This window comes from Bufo gargarizans, unplaced genomic scaffold (genome assembly GCF_014858855.1).
Source record: "Bufo gargarizans isolate SCDJY-AF-19 unplaced genomic scaffold, ASM1485885v1 original_scaffold_818_pilon, whole genome shotgun sequence".
In the NCBI taxonomy this organism is placed as follows: Eukaryota; Metazoa; Chordata; class Amphibia; order Anura; family Bufonidae; genus Bufo; species Bufo gargarizans.
In genome coordinates, this window is record NW_025334708.1 from 11882 (window position 1) to 35807 (window position 23926).

A 23926-nucleotide genomic window follows, 5' to 3' on the forward strand; every position below is an offset into this window, starting at 1 on the left:
TTTTACTAGGTAAGCCAGGGGCATTGTTAGGTCAAAACATTCGGGGCCAATGTAGATAGGCGTGGTACAGTGGGCTTGTGCCCCAGATGTTTTCAGACCCTAGCAACGCCCCTGCCGTCAGCCATCCGTATAACACACAGACAAAAGTGGTGATTCCTGACTTTTGACTTAACCTGAAGCATTTGGGCAAAGATGATAAATTGCACTGAATGATAGAAGATTCCTACATAACAATATTGCTTTGGCAAAAACAACAAATGATTAAAAAAAAATCAGCTATGACCAAAGTGACAAGAAATGAAACAGATGATACACAAAAGGTTTTTTCCTCCTGAACAAAGCAAACAATAAAGGAGCAGGTGTACTTACAGTCTGTAGAGTTTTGGAGTTCCCAGAAAAAGCAATTCTGGAAATACCTGAAGACTATTTCGATTTAAGCGTCTGAAAGAGAGTAAGAATGAAAATTCAATATAAAGTAGAAAATAAATGTTACAACAGAATGACATGACAGGCGTATTGTCGAGTCGCTCACCGCTTAACCTTCCTCTTCCCAACACAATAATGACAGACTCAGCAAGTGGATTTATTGGACACAGCAGCCTTTTATTAATAGCATAAATACAATAAATACCATGAATATAACTAACCCTAAGGCCTTCCCACCTGAAGGCCCCCACCCCAAGAACCTTACCATGAACCTAGAGAACTCTCAGCACGGGTAGGGTCCTTGGAGCCCCGAGAAATTACGTATAACTGCCCCACCCTCAGTTACTTACCTCTAGCCGATAAACGCCAGCTCAGAGGCAGAAACCGGGAACCAATGGCAACAAACAAGGGCTGCTACCGCCATATCACACCCCAAAACCAATACCTGGGGAGTCCAGAGCCCCCTTGGCTCCCTCCCTTCCATGCCAGAGCCACCATAACCACCAACTCCAAGGACCCACCACCACCCAGGCTGCTATGACAAGGCCCACCAACCAACCTCTACCTAACCAAACTTCAATCCACTCACAAGCACCCCAGCCCTACCACACAAGCTTTTTTTTAATGCCCCAGGACATCCGCATTAACCCAAGAAAAAACCTCAGCTCCAAAAAAAGGGGAGGGTAGGTGGGGGCGGGTGCCACACTGCTTTTCCTACATAATGGCCCCTTTTCCAGCTCTAGCTGCCCTTTTTAAGCCCTAAACCACACCCCTAGCACCCTTCCCATCACTATTCCTCCTCCTTAACCCCTTGCATCCCAGGCTCCACTCCCTCTAAGCCCCCGTCATGCCAGGCCTCCACCCAGGCTTGCCGCCCTAATTAGGGCCTGTACTGGATTTGGGCTCATGCACACAACCTTTTAGGGTCCAATCATACGTCTGACCGTGTGCATATGGCCAGCACTATAATAGAAAATGCCTATTCTTGTCCTGTATTGCGGATAAGAATAGGACATGTTAAAAAAAAATTGCGGAGCAGAGGACCGGAAGTTCGGGGCCGCGGAACAGAAGTGAATGGGTCCGCACCCGTTCCGCATAATTGCGGAATGGATCCGGACCCATTCATACGGATGTGTGAATTGACCCTTATGGTGCGCAGTCTGCAAATCGCCAATCTGCAAAACATGGATACTGGCTGAGTGCATGCCACTATTTCTTTTTTAACTTCTGCAGAAATGTCCTATCTTTGTCCTCAAAATGTATAAGTATAGGACATGGAACAGACACAGGGATGCGGACAGCACATGGTGCGCTGTCCACATCTTTTGCGGCCCCATTGAAATGAGTGGGTCCTCATCCGATCCACAAAAAATGCAGATCGGCTGCAGACCTAACATACAGTCATGTGCATAATGTCTTAGGATGTGCCTGAAGCAACAAAGATGGTTGGTATACACACTGCCACTGCAGATTTTATTTCCATATGAAGATACAGTAAGTAGATAGCATACAGTGTCCAGATAATAGAACCATATAGTGCCTACGTCGTCACATCCAATGCCTTCAGCTTTCAGAGCAATGACACTTTTGGGGCTTATTAGTGCCAAAATTATGGAACTTTTTGCATGTTTACAACACTTACTTCGGTTTTTTAAAGTGGTTGGGAAAGTGGGCTTGGCGGCCTAGTTATGTTAATGAGTGTCATAAGACATTTATCTTCTCAAGTCTCAAAAAAATCACAAACTCACTTCAGCATACAAAGAATGGGTGATGTGTGATAAATTTGGTGCAAAGTACGCCAATGTTGATTCCAGCAAAACTGACTTTATCCTCATGCTAAATTCTCCTAATAGCAGCATAATCCATTGCCCATGTGATGACAGCATACAGTGCCCAAATAACAGCCCCATTAAGTAAAAAACAAACTTACTCTTTTAAGACACTGTTAAGCAACAGTGTCTTAAAAGAGGACCTTTCACCACTCCTGACATGCCTGTTTTAATAGCTTCACGCATTCCCCTATTCCTAGGGCTCTATGTTGTGCCATTCATATATTATTTCTACTAGAAGGTATGAATGAATTGCTAGCAGTCTGCAGTAAGGGTACAGAGGGGAGGTAACCAGTTGGGGGGGGGGGGTGACTGCACAGACTTACTCTATCCAATCAGTGCTGCTATTGTCAGACTGTGCAGGTACACCCTCCTACTGGTTACCACCCCTCTGTACCCTTACTACAGACTGCTAGCAATTCATCCATACCTTCTAGTAGAAATAATAAAGGAATGGCACAACATAGAGCCATGAGAATAGATGCTCCAGAATTATTATCACATGGGGAATGCATGAAGCTATTAAAACAGGCATGTCAGGAGCGGTGACAGGTCCTCTTTAAATGGTGGCAATAATAGTGCCATATAGTGCTGAGATAATAGCACCGTACACTTGGCTTCTGTAATAATAATGTGCTCTGCTCTTGCTCTGGGTCGTCTGGCAAGTAAGCATGTCCCTCCCCAATCAGGCACTTACTCACTGATCTATCCACCCACTCACCTGCTCACTCAACCTCCCATAGGCGAGGAAGCTGTGGGCCTGAAGGTGAGATCACAAGCATCTTCTGTAAAACAGAGAGTGTTTTCTGCTGGAAATCTTAACTTCATAGACTTCTGTAAGACCCTATTGTAACTCTGGACTTGTCTGATTTCACACGGAGTCTATTCTGCTGGATCTCTGGATGATTTCCATGAAATTAAAGTCATGGCATGATCCAGAATTTTAGAATTGGGCACCACATGGAGCAAAGTAGTGCCATCTGTGTGCAAAATATATGCCTTATAGAAATAAGTATACAGATAAATCCACACTTCATTACACACACTCGCTGGAAGTAGCCTACTTAATATGTTCAGTTAGTGAATAAATTATGTGCACATGTACATCCATAAGGTAAAAAGGTGACATTTTATGGGAACCAACCAGAGTCCAAATTAAGTTTTAATAGCAGATCATTTCAGTTTCCCCTGCTCCATTCCAGATATATGAGTTATTAGAGGCCTATCGCAGCAGAACAATGCATGCTGTGAAATGCCAGGAATGTCTGCTAGGAATTTTTGCCCCCCAGCTAAACAATGAATAAAATTAAAGAACAGGGCAACAAGAGGAGGCAAAGACCACATTGCCTGGATATACGACTTCAGCCCAATCCAGTACTGAAAACGTAAGGAGAACCCAGCAAATGCTGTCGAGGAGGGATCCGAACAAAAATAGACATGGGAAAAATAAACAGCCTTTCTGGCCGGGAATTTGTGAAAAGGTCTGGAAAGAGTTTCTCACCATCATTTCAAATTAATGTCCACAGAAGGAGTTCTACTAGTCTCCATGGTATAATGTGCTATACGCTGCAAACTTTAAAGAGCTTCTCTGATTGATGCTAATGGTTCAAGCAAATTAATTTACTGAGCAGGCATGCCAGCATTGCATTGTATCACCAAGATACATAGATATTAAATGATAGATAGTTCTGAATAATAGATAGATATGAGACATAGATATGTGATAGATTAGATAGAATAGATAGATAGATAGATATGAGACATAGATATGAGATAGATTAGATAGAATAGATAGATAGATTAGATACGATAGATAGATAGATATGAGACATAGATATGAGATAGATAGAATATATAGACAGAAAGATAGATAATAGATAGAGATAATAGATAAGATATGAGACAGATATGAGATAGATAGAATATATAGACAGAAAGATAGATAATAGATAGAGATAAATAGATATATAATAGATAAATAGATAGATAGATAGATAGATGGATAGATGGATAGATAGACAGATCTGCCGATGAGTCCTCTTGAATGAATAGAAAACTTTCAGAGATGCTTCATAAAATGTTAAACACCTGCTGATTTGTCATTCAGCAACTTGTATTTGTCTATCAGCCATGGATACAAACTCACTGCAAAGCAGTAGAACCTAATGCTTGAAACCATTGTTTTATTTAGGATCTTGGCTTTATAGAAATTATCAAATGCTGATAAAAAATTTTTATCAAAACTGTCACAACTATGAGGATCTTCTCAAGAACACATACAACAATGTATTATATCCATGGACAATTGACTGTAAGAAAACCTAAAGCAGAATTTCTGGCTTTGTGCTGTGTGGTGTAAATAATCATTTTTGGTATTTGTTCCATGACCTCTTTCTCGTTCTTCAACTCACAAAGGCTTGTAGTCCATTTGATAATATTCACAAATGAGATCTAATGTTTGATATGTTCTTCCAACAGATTTCTCTTATTAGATTTCCAAAACTCTTTGTGCAGAAAAATTGGTCCTATCGTGGCCCTTTGTTCAACCGATTCAATCATATAAAAAAGTTAAGAGCAGCTTGTCTTTTCACTTGGGAATATAAGCAAGGTCTTTTCTTCGCAACCCCTGTTTAGAGAATGCATTGAAAGAACTATATTTGTAATGTATCTCTAGGTTGCCTTAGAAATGGTTCTGAATTCCAGGGTCCCAAGGAGATGAATTGGTTGTCAGATAACAATGTACCTCCATCAGATGGACTTGGCAGTTGTAAATAAAAAGGATTCTTTCGACTTTTCCTCACAAATATGAAATATTTACCCTGGGCCAACAACTGGGGACTGCCATAAAAGAAGCGTTCATATAGAACTTGGTATCCATTCAAGAAACCAAAATCTTCAGTCTTTCTTCTCACAATTCTCAGACAGTGACTTCCTACAGAAATCTAAGTGAACTTCAGCACAAAGAGAACAACAATCCATGATATTACAGGCTTAGCACAGTTATAATAGCTATAATCTAACTTGAAAAATGGGTCCTGTGATGTAAAATGCAATTCTTCCTCCTAAGAAGTTGGATAAAAATAGTTGTAAGAAGGCCTTTTGCCCCTAAGCGAAAGGGAAACCATGATCATCTTTCTGACTGTAGTATCTAAACCAGACAGTGGTATCCAATTCAACCAGTAGCTTGGGAACCACATTTCATTCAGAAACCACGTCACCTTTAAATACTGTTGGCCCCTACTATGTCAATGGTAGATAAAAAGACTAAAAACCACATAATTTCCAGCTGACACAAACTAAACAGGAATCATAACATAGTAAAGATCAAAATAAGATGCTGGGCAATACTGTCTTTGATATAATAGTATAGTTACATAGCTGGTTGAAATCAGACATGTTGGTGGCCATACACAGCGATCTAAAATTGATCAAAAGAGATGGCCTGATGATCGTTGGGTGAAATTTCACAACAAACGGTTGTTTTAGCCTACTGACCACAGAATATCATCATCTGAAAAGAAGTTGGCTGTGTTTGAAATTTTTGTCCTATAGTTAGCCAAATGATCTTGCATTCAAAAAATGAACATTCATCTCCCAGTTTCATCGAATATGTATGGCCAGTTTAAACAACTATAATGTCCAATATGGACTAAAATGTGTATGGCCGTGTCTGTAAAATGATTGTTTGTTTAACTGCTGTTCAACCATCAACCAACTTCTGTCTAATATGGATGGCCAGCTTTGGTCCACCAGCATCAACCTTTTACACGTGCAAACCCCACCTGATCCAGACAGAAATCTAACTTTGAATTACCTAGACCATAAAGTGGAAAAAACTGATTCCTGACTCTGTACTGACCATGAGACAGATCAACAGATCATTATTCTACATTGATACCTGTAACTATTTATATTGTGTTTTTCATTTTATTTTGTATTTTGATGTAATCTGTTTTCTAAGCTTCTTCTACAGGACCAAGAGCTGCTGCCCATGGTGTTCTTAGGTTTTTGATTTGCCCCTTGACACTACTTTATCTCACATATCTTCAGCTATGAGAACCTGCTAGAGCATTTAAGCTTTTTATAAACATTAATGTTGGCAAATCCTAATGCAATCAGTGAAATCCACCAACAATCAAATGGTTTCCTTCTAACTATTCTGCAAAAGCAGATGTTGGGAGAAACGAGGGTCGACCATATTGAGTTTCATCATTCTGTTGTTTAGCTGGTAGAAACTCTGCTGCCAGAAGGGTCTGCTAGTGGTTTGTCTTCTTCTCCCCATTGAAATGAACATGTTAACATGAAGAAGATTAGTTAACTAGTTTTCATCCAACAGTTATGCAGCCACTATCCGGCTTTACTTTTATACGTGTGAATTATATGTTTCCAGCCACATGTGAGTAGCCATTTCTATAGATAGATCACGATAAGCAGCCAAGAAAAACATCCCCGTTTTGTATGGTCAACCTATGATCATTCAGGTAAAAGGAAAGCAAATTGCATGTCCATTATGAAAAGAAGAGAATAAAATACGTATAATTAACAAGAGACATAAAACACTATTTTCCACAAACAGCTGAAAAGCAACAGGTTCCTCCAGAAGAAAGCAGATGGAAGAGACTCTCAGGTCAATGCAGTAATAAGGACATTTGTGAGGAGAACATAAGGGTAAGAACTGCTAGCAGACATTGTCCAGGCCACTCTATTTGACTAACCTGCCTATGTGTGAAACATATGAGAAAGTGCTGGAAGCTTAACGCTGCACAGTACAATAACGAACAGCAGGAGATATGCCGCATATCAACAAAGATGGTGTACTCTCTGAAATTCTAATTTCCTGACAACACGCCTGCCTTATGGACTGTAAAATATGAAAAAATACACTACTCTGGGTAACAGATTATAAGGAGACATTTCAGGGACAGCTCAATGGTTATAGTGGAAGTGATGTAGAACAACCTGTATATGCATTTAATACCAAAATCTTGCATTAAAGTGATAGAAGCCTTACACACAAGTCATAACACTATATAAAAAAAAAAAAAACTCATCAGTTTTTATCTTTTACAGCTAAAAATTGAGAATCATCAAAATCATATGATGATAGACACCACAACTAATTATTTCTACAGCTAGTTTAAAATTTTAGGCACAGACAAAACTCCCGGCAGGATAAAATTCTTCAACCTGAACAAAGCTAAAAATTTCTATAGAATCCACACATTTACAAATCCACCTATTCATACTGAACACCATTGTATTAAAGGGGTTCTGCACTTTGTTTTAACTGATGATCTATCCTCTGGATAGATCATCAGCATCTGATCGGCGGGGGTCCGACACCCGGGACCCCCGTCTTTCAGCTGTTTGAGAAGGCAGTGGCACTCCAGTAGCACCGTGGCCTTCTCACTGTTTACCGCCGGCCGAGTGATGTCATGACTAGTATCAACTAGCGTGGGCGGGGCTAAGCTCCATTCAAGTTAACAGAGCTTAGCCTTCTCAAACAGCTGATCGGCGGGGGTCCCGGGTATCGGACCCCCGCCGATCAGATGCTGATGATCTATCCAGAGGATAGATCATCAGTAAAAACAAAGTGCAGAACCCCTTTAAGCAAAATTTCTAAAATATGGCACAGTTTTACACACTTGGTTTATATCCTTCCTTTGTATCAACATCTAGTACTGCAACTCCCCATTCCGCCATCCACAATGATACCAGACAGAGACCCGATGGACAAGAGTGCCACCCCTCCTGGAAAAAAAATAACCTCCCCCCCCGAACAAAATTATTAGAATTTTTGGGACAGAACTTTCTACTTAACGTCCCTGTGGACATTATTGGGACATGTCCCATTCATTGACCCTCATCATGAATTTAATTATGAAATTATGGCCAGTCAATACAACCAAGAGCGATGGCAGCTATAATATTTTGGATCTCCTAACTGATTGATCCATTAGGTTTTCTGCATAACGTCAACTCATTCTTCTCTCTTTAACTAGCCCAGTTCACTTTAGCTGATTCTTAATATATAGCAATGATAGGACCATATGCCATTTCTTGTCTTTTTGAAAATCACTTATCATTATCAGCCGGTGACTCAGCAAATTGAATAATGGGTTATCCCATTGCTCTGGCATAACCTGCCAATACTGCCACCTGCCAGGTTGTTCAGCTTTTTTTTAAATTTAATTTGCATCACAGTCATCACTGTGTTTCGGCTACATAGCTGTATGTCTCCTAGTGGCCCGTGACCTAGCAATGACGTGCCAGTCAGTGGCTTCAGTGGGACACATGATCCTGTCCATGCAGATATTGACAGAAAGGGACCAGAAGAACAGTGAAGGGAGCTAGAAAGCCAGAATAGAGCGGTTGGGATCAGGTAAGTGTGGATTCTATCACAGGTACAGCTGGCTAGCGTGAAAATAAAAACAAAACAAAAACAAACTGGATAATCTCTTTAAAGTGCCCATACGCATTAATGTGTTATTGGCCAAATCCACCATTTTCTGGGGGACTGGACAATATTCTAATTTATACAGGAAGCTCCCAACTCTCTCCTGACAGAGGATATCGAGGGGAGAACGATTGGGTGAATTGAATTTTTATCCTGCTCCTAAAGCTATCCTGAGAGATAAGCTTCCAGCAGAGGGGTATGACAGCGGCTTTCTCCTCCCTTCCCATTAAAAATACATACATGTTCAGCAGAACCGTGGGTCTATGGGAGTTGGAATGGAGTCGGAAAAGATAGTTCTACTGACATCTCTTGAAGGTGTATTGGGCACCTTTTGAAGGAACAGCTATAGTCCAAAATTCAGACCAGAGAAGTAAAAAATACTGTTATCAGGCATGTGTAAACTTCAGACCTACAGCTTGACATACAGTTTTAGTTATGTTGAGGGCAAGTTTATAAATCAATTACTTTTTTCATGTAGATCAACTTGATCACTGCAACTCAACGTGAATAGATTATCTAATAGTAGATAAAACAGCAAAGACACATCTATACCTACAGCACAAGCTAAATAGATATGGGCTGTTGTTTGCTCTGACCGGAGTGTGAAAGTCACTCACGGACTATTCAACACTAACATGACAACCTTCCCCTGAAGCATAAACCGCCCCTATGTGGGACAGTGTATTTTGAAAGCTAAAAGTTTAAGGAATTTACCACACAGACTGTTGTGTGAACACACAATAAAACAAAAATGTACAAAAAATATTTTCAATACTAGTGCATTGTGTATGTATGTGTTACCATTAGCAACCTATCCAATCAGTCACATATATAGTTATCGGCTAAAAGAATTTTAAATTAAACTTTTATTCAACAAAAGAATTTCATGCTTTCATTTTTTCTTACACCTAACCATTTTCTGGGTTATTATTAGAGATAAGCGAATTTATGAAAAGTTTGATTTGGCTGATTCGCAGAATTTTACCCAAAAATTCATTTCGTGACAAATAACAACCACAAAGCACATTTGTTTGTAAGTAGCAAATGCAATGACAGGGAGCAGCGATAGCGCCGCCCCCTGTCATTGTACCCCTGAGATGCCGCGTTCATACATGATCACAGCATCTGAATGTAAAAACTGCGTGAAATTAACATTTTAAAAAATTAAATCAAACCTCCATTTGCTTGCCATGGGCAGGCCGACGCCATCTTGCTTGAAGATCTGGAGCGTAATCTCACCCGGTGCGAGATTACGTCATCACGCACGGGATTTCGGCCGGGATCTTCAATCAAGATGGAGGCTAGGGCCCGTCGTGAGCAAATGGAGGAGGTAAGTATGATTTTTTTTCGTTTTTTACACTATTTCAGATTAAATCGATTCGCTGACACGAAACACGAGGACATCTGGCTTCAAGGCAAATAGAATTTATCCTGAAATTCTGATCGAATTCCACTTTGTGGGATTCGATTTGCTCATCTCTAGTTATTATCAACCCCCTTCTTTTTTTTTATATATATGCATTATTTTAATAAAACTGAATTGTAGTGCAAAAGAGCACCCACAAAGCAATGCCACTGACTAAAATGGTAAAATCATAAAGTCCCTATAGTATAGTTAGGCCAGAGTATAGTAAGTATAGCCTGGTATCCTAACATTCATTTACTTTTCTGTTCCTCAAAAAGTACTTCCAAATCCAAATTCCTTAGGTGTTCTTTGGGTGACTATATGGTGTCGCCAAATAGAGTTGTATTGCAGTGTTTTACTTCCCTGGTACTTCTAGGGTAGAATATCTCCATAATGTGGCATCCAAAGGAACATATGCTATCCAACTATCTAAATAAAATTGGAGGCCTAATGAGATACAGTGTAGTGTCATAGAAGTCTATTAATCCTCTACTACTTTTTTATAGGAATTTTGCTAGTCATGTCCATGAGCCCTAAATGTACAAATACAAATGCTAGTTACTGTATATCAAGATGTTTGGGCAAAGAGCATGTATCAGATTATTTTTTATATTTTTATTAATATTTTTTACTTTTTTTCAACTTTGGCCTTCTACTAGTCAGCTGTAATAACGTAAGCCAAATGAAGTAAAACTATTCCTACATAACAAAAATAAAAACACGCTCTAGATGGCTGATCTCGGGAAGCCTTTCCTACAAACACTTTTCCCCAATCACACCTTACTGTCATTTATAGCTCTTATCTGGGACATGGCAGGAATGTCTACATTAAACATTCTAGTAATGATGTCACCAAACCAAACATTGGGAAAAACAAAGAAAACTCATCTATGAGGCACCACTAGAAAGACAAGGTTGGCCTCCCTGTTAAATTAGTTTAAGATGTGCGTCTTTTCAGGAGAATTCAAATGTAGGAATACTTTTAGAGCCTCCTAGTGATAGGGAAAGTTCCTGACAGGGGCATCCTTTTTTGAGGTGTCTACTCCATTTTAGGATTTATAGAGCTACATAGCCTTGGTATGGTATGACATGGTAAGTTCTTTACCCCACCCTCAAGTCTAGAACCATGACAGCAGACCCATCCATTGTTGTCAAGATCCGGTAAGACCTTTCAATGTACCTGTGAAATCCAACATGCCAGAATCTCATCTCTCACAATATCTGCCAGTGTCAGGGAAAAATTGAGAGGTCTATATAAACTTTACATTTTTGTAGGACCCTACCAACATAAATGAACTGTGCATGGGCACTTGATCAGATTAGATCATTTTTGGTAGAAACTGAGAACTATCTAACGTGTATAAGAGCTGTGAGATCCTCTCGGCATCCATTTTTGAAGGGCAAGATGCATGAGACTTACTGTATTTTTTCAGACAGTTAGCGTTCATGCACACAACATTTTTTTCGATCCAAGTTAGATCAGCTTTTTTAGCGGATTGCATATGGGTCTATTCATTTCTATGGGTTCTCAAAAAAAAAAACTACAGCACATGGATGTTATCTGTTTATTGTCCACATACATATGTCTATTCCGCAAATTATAGAACATGTCCTATTCTTGTCCTTATTGCGGACAAGAATAGTAATTTCTAGTGGTGGGTGGGAGAAATATGCGGATTGCACATGGAAAATATCCATTTATGTGGATCCGTGGTTTGCGTACCGCAATATGGACACGGTCATGTGCATAAGGCCTTAATTTAATTTTCCCACTTAAAGAAAACAGTTATAAGTTTTAGGTATTCGACAGCACAATTTTTGCCATCAAAAGTATCAGAAACCCGACAACTAAATATATATGTCAATCCTATCCCTTTTACATGAGCTAGGTACGATTTTTATTACTCATTATTATTCACATTAGGCCATAATCACTGGTATAAATCAGATAAGAGAAGGTAAAAAAAACTGGCTTATCCAGTTTTTCTGCCTAGTATCTATTAATTAAGAAGGACAATTTCCTGTAAGACTGCCTTCAACCATGCTAGCTATTTAGGTCTACATAACGCCTACTGATCGCTCCTAATTATATGGTAGAAGTACTGACATATAATCTTCAATATTCTGCCCCTAATTTCCTACTTTAAAACAGTTATGTCATACTAAATGAGTAGCTTGGAACTTTTAAAGGAAAACAAAATCATTCAAAATAAAATTACCTTCCTATAGGAAAAGCTGAATGAAGAAAGTAATTAAATGTCTTGCCTGGCTGTAGTCTAGTCTTTTTTTACACTCTTACATACTGGGGACTTCCAACTTCTAAATTTAACCTCCCTGATTCAGCATTTAGGAAGGTAGAATATTTTACATACAAATTAGGAATTCCCAGTTGGATTCTTTCATTTCTACATTTTCTACATTTAGGTAAAAGCTCTTTAAGCACAGAAAAAAATTGTTACGCCTTCAGACAGAAAATACTTACAGTCTATCCAGCTCTTTTAGATCTTGAAATGCTCCCCTTTCAATAGTACTAATCTTGTTCTCCATAAGCTGCCTGTAAAAAGGAAAGTGAAGATGTGGTTAATACGCCACTAATCAGCAAAGCATTAACATCACATCAGTCTTTAGTCATTGACAATGGCCTGCACAGCTTCATTTCACATTTTTATCAATTCCCACATTCTAACTCCAAAATGAAAAGAAATCTAAAGTTACTTAAAGAAATTCTGGAAAAAATAATAAAACAAATAATAATTTTGTATTCAATTTCAGCAATTAGGAATATTTTAGGAAATTCAACTTGAGAAAAGAACATGGAACATTAGTAAAAGCCAAATAAAACAAAAGTTAAAAATATTTAAAAAAGTTGTTACTTTGCCTTTAACTCATACTTTGTCAAATAAAGCTACTACGTTCCTTTTTCTAATTAATTCATAATTGAGAAAAGTTTTCAAAAATGTATAACTCACTTGTTGGTGGAACATCAAAAACTTCTAAAAAGTGTTCCCAGAATTTATAATTAATCTTTCCAAAAAGTGTGTAAATCTTATGCCTCTAAGAAAGTAGGAATTTTGGGGGATTTCTAACTTGTCAACACTAACTTTTTCTTTAAAACAATAGTCCGTAGAGATAACACTGTGCAGAATACCCTTTAATTCTGCAAAAAGTGTTTGAACACTGACAATTATAACTAATCACTTGCAGATGCCAGTTGTTATGTTAATAATATGCATAACCAACTTTCTAAATCCTTCAAGATGCCTCTAGAATTGAAAAAACATTGTGATTTCCACACATTATTGCCCAATATCCAGAAACTTCAAAAACTATTACTCATGTTTTCTCATAATTAAGGCAATATGACTTTTTTCCATTAAATGTGAATTTTTGCACTTTATTTTTGCACTTTATTATGTACAACATAATATTTGATCTGAAAACAGTTTAGACACCACACACTATCCAAAAGATACACACGAGATTATAAAATACTTACAAGACGCGTAGATGTCTCAAACCCGCAAAATCTGTCTTCGTTATTCTTGTGATATTATTTCCATTTAGATCTCTATGAAAAAAAAAAGTGTTGTGAAATATAAGTAGTGACATCATAGTCTTATTTAGCATATATACTATGGTTTTGTATTTTTTTTATTTTTAATTTTTTTTGAAAAGTTGAAAACCATCTTTTCTGACAACAGATCAATATTATCTTCAAAGATAACTACGTTCCAAACTTCACCTGATAAAACAACACATTTATAAGCCTTATCTCAAAGAAGGCTCCTAAAGTGTCTTATTGAGCGACTTTGAAAAAAAAAAGATCATAAAATAAGTTTAGTTAGACATTAAACAAATGTCAATAGTACAGGCAACCATCAAAGAACTTTTTTTAATCGCAGAGTTTTTTTATGGCTTTTTTACAACATTAAAATGTGATTGTATGGATTTACGATTTGAAAGAAAATGCTACCACAAGTAAGAATAAAAAGTACAACATAACAAATCCAAAAAAGTCACAGTCATCATCATCATCATCATCATAAAGCAATAAAAAAAATTGTATTAAAAAGAGAAGGAAAAAACAGCAGGAAGGCTGCTTATAGGATTTAATGGCCTGATTTCCTAATACAAACATGGCTGGGTTTAAAAAAAAAGCCAGTATCAAGTCTTTGAACTTCAAAAGATTCTTAACTATGCAGGAAAAAGTTTAACTCTTGGGCTATTTTAAAGAAAATCACCAGCACACTGCTTAAATTAGATAATAAGTGTTATTTTAACACTTATATACTGTCTGCATAGTGACACTTTACCCAGTATCTCAGTTCACCATCTCAAATTAACCTTGCCCTCATGTGGGCCAGTGCAACTAAACAGAATTCCACATTTACCCCACTGTCATAACAACCTTCTAAATATATGTATCTTTTTTTATTAAAAAGAAAAGTTTAAAAAAAGTTTTAGCCCATCTTCTTCTGAATGTTTTTGAATTCCTTCTCGACACTCCAATTATTACACTTTAAAACATCACACCCTACCTTAATGGCTATGCGGTTACAATCATCTTTATATTGCTATGGAAATTAACCTTTTTTATGGGCACTGACTGTCATCAAACATGTCTGAATGAGATGAGAAGACTGCTGATTAGTCTGCACTACACAGAAGCCTTAAACAAACAAAAAAGTTTCGAAGAGGGAAACTTCCCCAGACAATAGCAGGCAATGACATATTTTTAGTACAATATTATTCAGAGATTATATCTACATGTCAGGACATTCAATGCAATATTTGTCTAAACTTTGACTTGTCAACATCTTACGAGGGGGGGCTTGGATTCCAGTAGAGTCTGCTGGATTGACGAACCTTATATTTTTCCTCAATATATGACAATTCAGACTTTTACTGGTTGTATGTTATTGGTCGGTAGAGCATTGCTTGGTTTTTTAGGATTTACCATGGACAAACATTTATTATTATTTTTTTAATGCAGGGTCTGTGTCTGATTCCAAAAACTATTCTTGGGTTCTTACATATCTGTAAGGCTTCTATTTTAGAATTTAGGATGCTGTTCTTAGTGGAACTGACAACCTTCTGATAATACAATCAGGGGGAACTTTTTTGCCCTGGCATGTTATCTGCCCGACAAGTCTTCCTTTACTTAGCTAGATATTTGTATATTAATCATGGCCAAAAAGTGCCATTTACATAGCCGAGCCAAATGATGCTGATAAACTGGACACTTTGTCATTCCATGATTGACGTCACCCACGCTGTGTAATGTACTCTGCTCTTGTGAGATTTAAGTGCTCTAGTAATGTGTTGTAGGCAAAGCCAATGCTTGAAAGATTTACATCTGTGCACACTGGGAAACTGTTTCAGGATGAATGATCCTGCGTCCCATGGCTGGAGAGAAGTGGTTCCGCCGTGAAGAGTAGGGCTATTGCGCCATTTGTTATGTCACATCATGCATAAATGTTGATGATGGTAGAGGTCGAATACTGCTAGGGCTGTAGAGCGTTACTAAGGGCAGCATGGCCCACTGAAGTAAGGACTTTGAATTTTAGTCAAATTGAGCATGGCATTTGCCTAATAAAGTCTCATATGCACTCATTATCACATTAAGACTGTCTACATTCTCTAGTATTAGGCAGCATCTTTGAGACTATGGTAATCAGATGCCTTCCCTGGTTACATCCATATGAAAGACATTACACATATCTGCATAGTGTTTGTATGTTCTCCCGGGGCTTGAGTAATTGTGCTCAGGGGGCCTCTGCTTTTCTTCCAAAATCCAAAAACAGATAGATAAGTTAATTGGCTCCCTACAAAATTGTTCCTTGAGTGTGTCCAAGACAAAAAGTACCAGCAATTATATTCTGGGTACTGTGTTGAAGCCTATGTTGGTGCTATCTCAATAACTGATAATAAATAATAAGAGGAGATATATACTCACAGTCGTTCAGTATTCCTGGGAATGTTGCGTGGTACGCTGCGTAGAGCAAGCCCATGACAGTCCACCGTGGTTCCAGAACAAGTGCACTGAGCCGGACATGGCTGAGGTGCCACTTCACTCAGGATCACCAACACTAACCCCACCGAGATGGACAGCTTCCAGAAACCAAAGCCACACATTTTCTTCTTCATAAATTCCGAGAACATTTAGTTAAAAAAAAAAAATCCAAAAACCAATTGCCAAAAACTTAGAAGATCTCACAGAAAAATGGTTAATGTTTTTTTTGTTTTTTTTTTCTACCAGGATGCCAAGCTCTCTTGAGGAACTTGTCTTAATTCACAAGTTTGCAGTCTGGTAGAGGTGGCACAATACTTGCTTATCCAAAATGCATGACTTGTGCAAATATCACAGGGCCAGAAAAAAAACCAACTTCTCTCTTTCCTGAGCTTTTATATTCCCGTCAGTGGACGCTGCGTTGAATGTGAATTGTGCCTTCAGCAGTCAGAGCAATCCTCCAGGCAGTGAATGAATTTCTGCATCTCCGCCAGGCTCTCTGTTGTGCCCTTGTGTTACTCTGATATCCTTAGGCTTGGCGTATGCAGTTTGTGCCAGGCTGGTATCTGTGCACAGTAAGTTAGTTTCATTGACTGCATAGCATGTCACTCCAGCCTTGTATATACAGAGCATACTCTATGCATGCTGCCTCCCTGAGCCTGTCTGCTAACTAACTGCACATTGCAGCCTGAGAGAGAGGAGGAGGTTCTAAACAAACACACTGCTCTTAAAGGCACAGTACCTTACAACAGGCACTTTCAAATCCAATAGCCTTGTCCCACTTAAACACACAAAACCACATTTCTTTGCAGATGAATGCCTCCTACAGGGCTGCAATGCAATCCGTCACCACCACGGGAAGATCCTTTCTTTCTTGAAAGCACAGGAGGGTCTTGGTGGAGGGGGGGTAGCTCTGATAGGGAGCAGACTTGGAGGCAGAGTCTAAGTCATTTTATTATGCCTGGCTGTTCACCATATTATCCATCTGCCACTCCAAAGTCAACAATGATAGGTCTGCTTGTGATGAACCCTTCTACAGATCCTGATCAATGAACCAATCTGCTGATCATCAGATGTCTCTGTGCAATGTTATACTAGTGTTTGGGCTGATAAAAAGTGTCCCTTTGAACTTAGGAGCCTGTTATTTATCTCTTTTCCTTTAAGATATAGATTTTTTTAAATGTATTTTTTTTAGTTAAATTTTTCATGTTTCCAAATGTATTTGTATAGTTTTATGTTTGATTTTAATTGTTATTGTGTATATATATATATTTAAGTTATCAATTTATAAAAGAACTTTCCGTCAAAATGTAATGTTTTTATTTTATTTTCATATATTATTAGTAGTAGTAGTTGTAGTAGTAATATCATCATCATCATATTAGTGTTATTTATATGTAAACATATAGATTTTTTATCCAAAGAGAAATTACTCGATCGACTCTAATGTCCTTATACGGCCCCAGGGGTGGATTGGCCATAGACCTTACAGGGCAATTTCTCAGTGGGCCGATGCCCAGGGGGCTCCCCAAGCCCTCCTATCTGCTGCTGGTCGGGTACATATAGACCTCTCAGTGGTAATTGCAGTGAGAATTGGGTACTCATGTTCCCGTCTCGTTGGGTACATGAGTTGTGGCCCACATCTCACCTCCTAAACCCCCTCCTCCATACCTTAATCAATGGCGACTGGAGGGGGAGGGCAGAAAATGGCAGATATTAATGGCCACCACAGAGGGACAACTTTTGGGGCAGTATATTGTGCTGCACTGTGGTATTTGGTTCTACTGGGACGGTATTTTGTGCTATGGTATTGCTGACCCAGTCTACTTGTGTTGCCCTAACTTCTGTCAATTTGGACCCCCCAACAATATGGGGCGACTTTTAGTTTTCTTTTCCAGGGCCAGTTTAAGTTCCCAGTCCTCCCTTGTACAGCCCTCACAATATATTTTTCACCCACCGGTCATTTCTCATTACTTTGTCCAAAACACTTTATTTGGCATAAATTGGACCTGCTAGGAGGAGAATTATCCAATATCCTGGATTACTGGATGGTTATAAAAAAAAGTGTAAAAAACTTGTAAATGCAAAGATCTTCTCAGTCTTTAGTTTTTGTGTAATTCTATATTATATTGTAGTTCTTACTTTGAAAGCCAGGTCATCATACTTTCTGGCTTATCTAGTGCCAGATAAAAGGAATTTCACTGTTTATGTCCAGATAACATCACAAGGAGCAATTTGTATATGACTAAGGGAATATACTTCACAGGGAATTATCTATCATTCAAGAGTTTTCAAGTTACCAAATGCATGTTATAATTACACTGAAAGACAAAAAATAGATTTAAAAAATAACCTGTCATCAAGGTTAGGCCGCATGCAAATTACCGTAAGTGTTTAGCGGTCCTCTGTCCGCGGATCTGCAAAACACAGATACCGGCCATGTGCACGCCACATCACGGTGCGGACCCATTGACGTCGATGGGTCCATGTTCAGCATGTTGCAACCAAGTATAGGACACAGAGGTGGGCGAACACTGATGCTTTTCCGGATCATGATGCAGCATGCATGTGGCCAGCATTTATGTTTTGTGGATCTGCAGTTTGCAGACTTAAAACACTTACATTCGTGGGCATGAGGCCTTAGGCTCATAAACTGCAACCAACTTGTTATCCAGAACGGTGACAGATTCACAATGATGTTTTAGTCAGGAAAATATTTTTGATACTGACGAGTCATGGGGGAGGAGAAACACCTTGGGAGAGTCATGGTGGCCAGTCCCTCGGAGTTCCTTTATTCAATGATGTCTCTCAGACTGGGGACATCATTATAAGCCATTGGTATCTGGTGCATGCACAGTGCAGCTCTCTTCATTGCCCTGGAGATGACTTGTTGTCATGCCCCACTCTGACGATGTGCGGAGGTCGGCAAGGATAGCAGCACGAGTTTAGTGTTGTTTTGGTGCCATCCTGGATCCGCCTCTCATCAGGTGCACTGGGCGGAGTCATTAGTTTAAATGGCCTCCAGCCAAGTGTTCTGAGCGGATTATACTAATCATTGTGGTCTGGGAAGCTTGGAGGGAAGGTTGGCTGCAGGGGCGTAGCTAGAAATGACTGGGCCCCATAGCAAAAAAAATTATGGGCCCCCCCTCCCGGATCTCCCACCCCCACATACCTATTGGACCTCCCACCCCTTCCAGAGCTCCCACCCAAACACCCCTTCAGGACCTCCCACCCCATCCCCCCCAAGTGTCGTCCACAGATCCCCCCTTAAGTGTCGTCCACAGATTCCCCCCCTTCAGTGTCGTCCACAGATCCCCCTTTAGTGTTCTCCACAGATCCCCCCTTTAGTGTCCTCCACAGATCCCCCCTTTAGTGTCGTCCACAGATCCCCCCTTTAGTGTCGTCCACAGATCCCCCTTTAGTGTCGTCCACAGATCCCCCCTTTAGTGTCGTCCACAGATCCCCCTTTAGTGTCGTCCACAGATCCCCCCTTTAGTGTCGTCCACAGATCCCCCCTTTAGTGTCGTCCACAGATCCCCCCTTTAGTGTCGTCCACAGATCCCCCCTTTAGTGTCGTCCACAGATCCCCCCTTTAGTGTCGTCCACAGATCCCCCTTTAGTGTCGTCCACAGATCCCCCCTTTAGTGTCGTCCACAGATCCCCCCTTTAGTGTCGTCCACAGATCCCCCTTTAGTGTCGTCCACAGATCCCCCTTTAGTGTCGTCCACAGATCCCCCTTTAGTGTCGTCCACAGATCCCCCCTTTAGTGTCGTCCACAGATCCCCCTTTAGTGTCGTCCACAGATCCCCCCTTTAGTGTCGTCCACAGATCCCCCCTTTAGTGTCGTCCACAGATCCCCCCTTTAGTGTCGTCCACAGATCCCCCCTTTAGTGTCGTCCACAGATCCCCCCCTTCAGTGTCGTCCACAGATCCCCCCCTTCAGTGTCCTCCACAGATCCCCCTCTTCAGTGTCCTCCACAGATCCCCCCTTCAGTGTCCTCCACAGATCCCCCCTTCAGTGTCCTCCACAGATCCCCCCTTCAGTGTCCTCCACAGATCCCCCCTTCAGTGTCCTCCACAGATCCCCCCTTCAGTGTCCTCCACAGATCCCCCCTTCAGTGTCCTCCACAGATCCCCCCTTCAGTGTCCTCCACAGATCCCCCCTTCAGTGTCCTCCACAGATCCCCCCTTCAGTGTCCTCCACAGATCCCCCCCTTCAGTGTCCTCCACAGATCCCCCTTCAGTGTCCTCCACAGATCCCCCCTTCAGTGTCCTCCACAGATCCCCCCTTCAGTGTCCTCCACAGATCCCCCCTTCAGTGTCCTCCACAGATCCCCCCCTTCAGTGTCCTCCACAGATCCCCCCCGTTCAGTGTCCTCCACAGATCCCCCCCTTCAGTGTCCTCCACAGATCCCCCCTTCAGTGTCCTCCACAGATCCCCTCTTCAGTGTCCTCCACAGATCCCCCCTTCAGTGTCCTCCACAGATCCCCCTTCAGTGTCCTCCACAGATCCCCCCTTTAGTGTCGTCCACAGATCCCCCCTTCAGTGTCCTCCACAGATCCCCCCTTCAGTGTCCTCCACAGATCCCCCCTTCAGTGTCCTCCACAGATCCCCCCTTCAGTGTCCTCCACAGATCCCCCCTTCAGTGTCCTCCACAGATCCCCCCTTCAGTGTCCTCCACAGATCCCCCCTTCAGTGTCCTCCACAGATCCCCCCTTCAGTGTCCTCCACAGATCCCCCCTTCAGTGTCCTCCACAGATCCCCCCTTCAGTGTCCTCCACAGATCCCCCCCTTCAGTGTCCTCGCACAGATCCCCCCTTCAGTGTCCTCCACAGATCCCCCCCTTCAGTGTCCTCCACAGATCCCCCCCCTTCAGTGTCCTCCACAGATCCCCCCCTTCAGTGTCCTCCACAGATCCCCCCCTTCAGTGTCCTCCACAGATCCACCCCCTTCAGTGTCCTCCACAGATCCCTCCTCAGTGTCCTCCACAGATATCCCCCCCACCTCGAGCCGCTTCCTAGCTAATTTATTCACTGCACTTGCCTCTGTGAAATTGAAGAGAAGCGCCGTAATCTCGCACAGGCGCACTGGCAGAGGCCAGGAAGACGGTGCATGCGCACTTCGAGGCCTCTGCCAGTGCTCCTGTGCGAGATTACGGCGCTTCTCTTCAATTTCACAGAGGCAAGTGCAGTGAATAAATTAGCTAGGAGGCGGCGCTGGGCGGGGAGATTGCAGGCACAGGCAGCATCGCTTTGCTGCCTGTGCCGTTCGCAGCGCGCCCTGCGCTGATAAAGTTCGGTCACTGCGTGGGCCGCATGAGACGGCTTCGCGGGCCGCATTTGGCCCACGGGCTGTAGGTTGGGCATCACTGTACTATACTGTATATGTGTGATGTAACTCTGTTGAGTTCTAATGTTGGCTGAAGGATCATTCAGCCAACAGTTATCTCTCCCTATCCTCCCATACATATGCATTGTTAGCTTGGCCAAGAACAGATATGGAAATGAGCAGATATGCATCGCATTGTAACATTTCACTCTTTGTAGGAACCATCAGAGCAGGGTACAAGGATGGAGTATTCTGTCAGTGGAATATATACAGAGGGAAATCCGCTTGCTGATTTTATGTACATTAGTGCAGTATATGACATTCTCTCATTGTGCAAATCTGATTGTTAGGATGACTTCCATGTTACCAGCGTATGGGAATCCACAGTCCCACTAATGCAGATCTGCTTCATGAACAATATTATAGGTATCGTTGACTGTTAATTTGGGCATAAAATAAGACATGGATACCAGCCAGGCTCTCATAGTAGTAAGTATTCTGACTATAAAGGGAACTCTAAAGGACACCATAGTGTAGTGACAATACATGCTGATCTCTGTGGTCTGTCCCTTATGGATTTGTATATTGGTTTTTAACTTACATGCACATGTTATACGCCCCAGTTCCGGCCCCCTCTCCACCGCCTACCTCATCTTCTGCGTTCTGCTCGTGCAGCAGTGCGCCTCGGGCCCGCCTACTCCAGTCCTGACCTGACTACTCCTTCCTTGGCTTCCCCCCCAGCCAGGCCCGAGTCGCGGACCGCCCAAGCCCCGCCCACTACAGCCACGGACCGCCCAAGCCCCGCCCACCTGGCTGCCTGGCTGTGTAAAAAATAAATAAAAAAATGAATGCAGTCCGGGATGGGCCCCCAGTGGCGTAGGGCCCCATAGCCACTGCTATGGTTGCTATGGCAATCCCTACGCCACTGGTTGGCTGTCTGTTCCTGCTCTCGAAGATAAGTGTCATTTCTAGTTTGGTTGTTTGTGTCATCTATCCCATCCAGGTTCTGTGCGAGCAGGCTGATCCTATTTCCCCACTTCACCATCTCAGGGAATTCAGGGTTTTGTCAGCCCAGGGCTGGAGGACACATCACACCTACCTTCAGAGGCGTAACTAGAACTGACTGGGCCCCATAGCAAATTTTTGTACGGGGCCCCCCACACACACTTCTTCACAAAGACTTTTTATTTACTGTATTTACTGTCATTTTTAGCACGACTTTGTTTTTTGACATTTCCAGTTGCTGACGGAGTTTATATTCAACTCAACCCCTTTAAAACCTGCGCTGCAATTGTAATAGACTAGTCTGATTTACCTTTACATATCCACAAGTATTTTAGCCTCTGTACCTTTCATACTACAGCCATGGACGCACTCTCCACATACATGGACGCACTCTCCACATACATGGACGCTGTCATACACGCACTCTCCACATACATGGACGCAGTCATACACGCACTCTCCACGTACATGGACGCAGTCATACACGCACTCTCCACATACATGGACGCTGTCATACACGCACTCTCCACATACATGGACACAGTCATACACGCACTCTCCACATACATGGACGCACTCATACACGCACTCTCCACATACATAGACGCAGTCATACACGCACTCTCACCATACATGGACACAGTCATACACGCACTCTCCACATACATGGACGCTGTCATACACGCACTCTCCACATACACGGACGCAGTCATACACACACTCTCCACATACATGGACACAGTCATACACGCACTCTCCACATACATGGACGCTGTCATACACGCACTCTCCACATACATGGACGCTGTCATACACGCACTCTCCACATACATGGACGCAGTCATACACGCACTCTGCACATACATGGACGCTGTCATACACGCACTCTCCACATACATGGACGCTGTCATACACGCACTCTCACCATACATGGACGCAGTCATACAAGCACTCTCCACATACATGGACGCACTCATACACGCACTCTCCACACACATGGACGCAGTCATACACGCACTCTCACCATACATGGACGCAGTCATACACGCACTCTCCACATACATAGACACACTCATACACGCACTCTCCACATACATGGACGCTGTCATACACGCACTCTCTGCATACATGGACGCAGTCATACACGCACTCTCCACATACATGGACGCAGTCATACACGCACTCTCCACATACATGGACGCACTCATACACGCACTCTCCACATACATGGACGCAGTGATAGAAACACTCTCCACGTACATGGACGCAGTCATACACGCACTCTCCACATACAGGGGCACACTTATACACACAGTCACCACATACATGGACGCACACATATACAATACACATATATAGACACCCAGCTTTCCTGCTGTGCCTCTCCCCCATACTCTAATGCCTCTGCACTTGTGCCATGCAGGATAGCAGGGAAGCTGGATGACATCTCATGATATAATTCACC

The 23926-nt window shown here is 41.7% G+C and overlaps 1 protein-coding gene across 1 annotated transcript; it reads right to left on the bottom strand.

The window, feature by feature from the left end:
- Positions 1-369: 369 nt before the first annotated feature.
- LOC122924115 (slit homolog 2 protein-like) lies at positions 370-16855 on the bottom strand (the record flags this gene model as incomplete). Its single annotated transcript, XM_044275042.1, has 4 exons — positions 16074-16855; positions 13614-13685; positions 12600-12671; positions 370-441 (listed from the first exon to the last, which is right to left on the bottom strand). Coding segments are annotated over exons 1-4 (422 nt in total), but the record flags the coding sequence as incomplete, so codon positions are not given.
- Positions 16856-23926: the final 7071 nt, after the last annotated feature.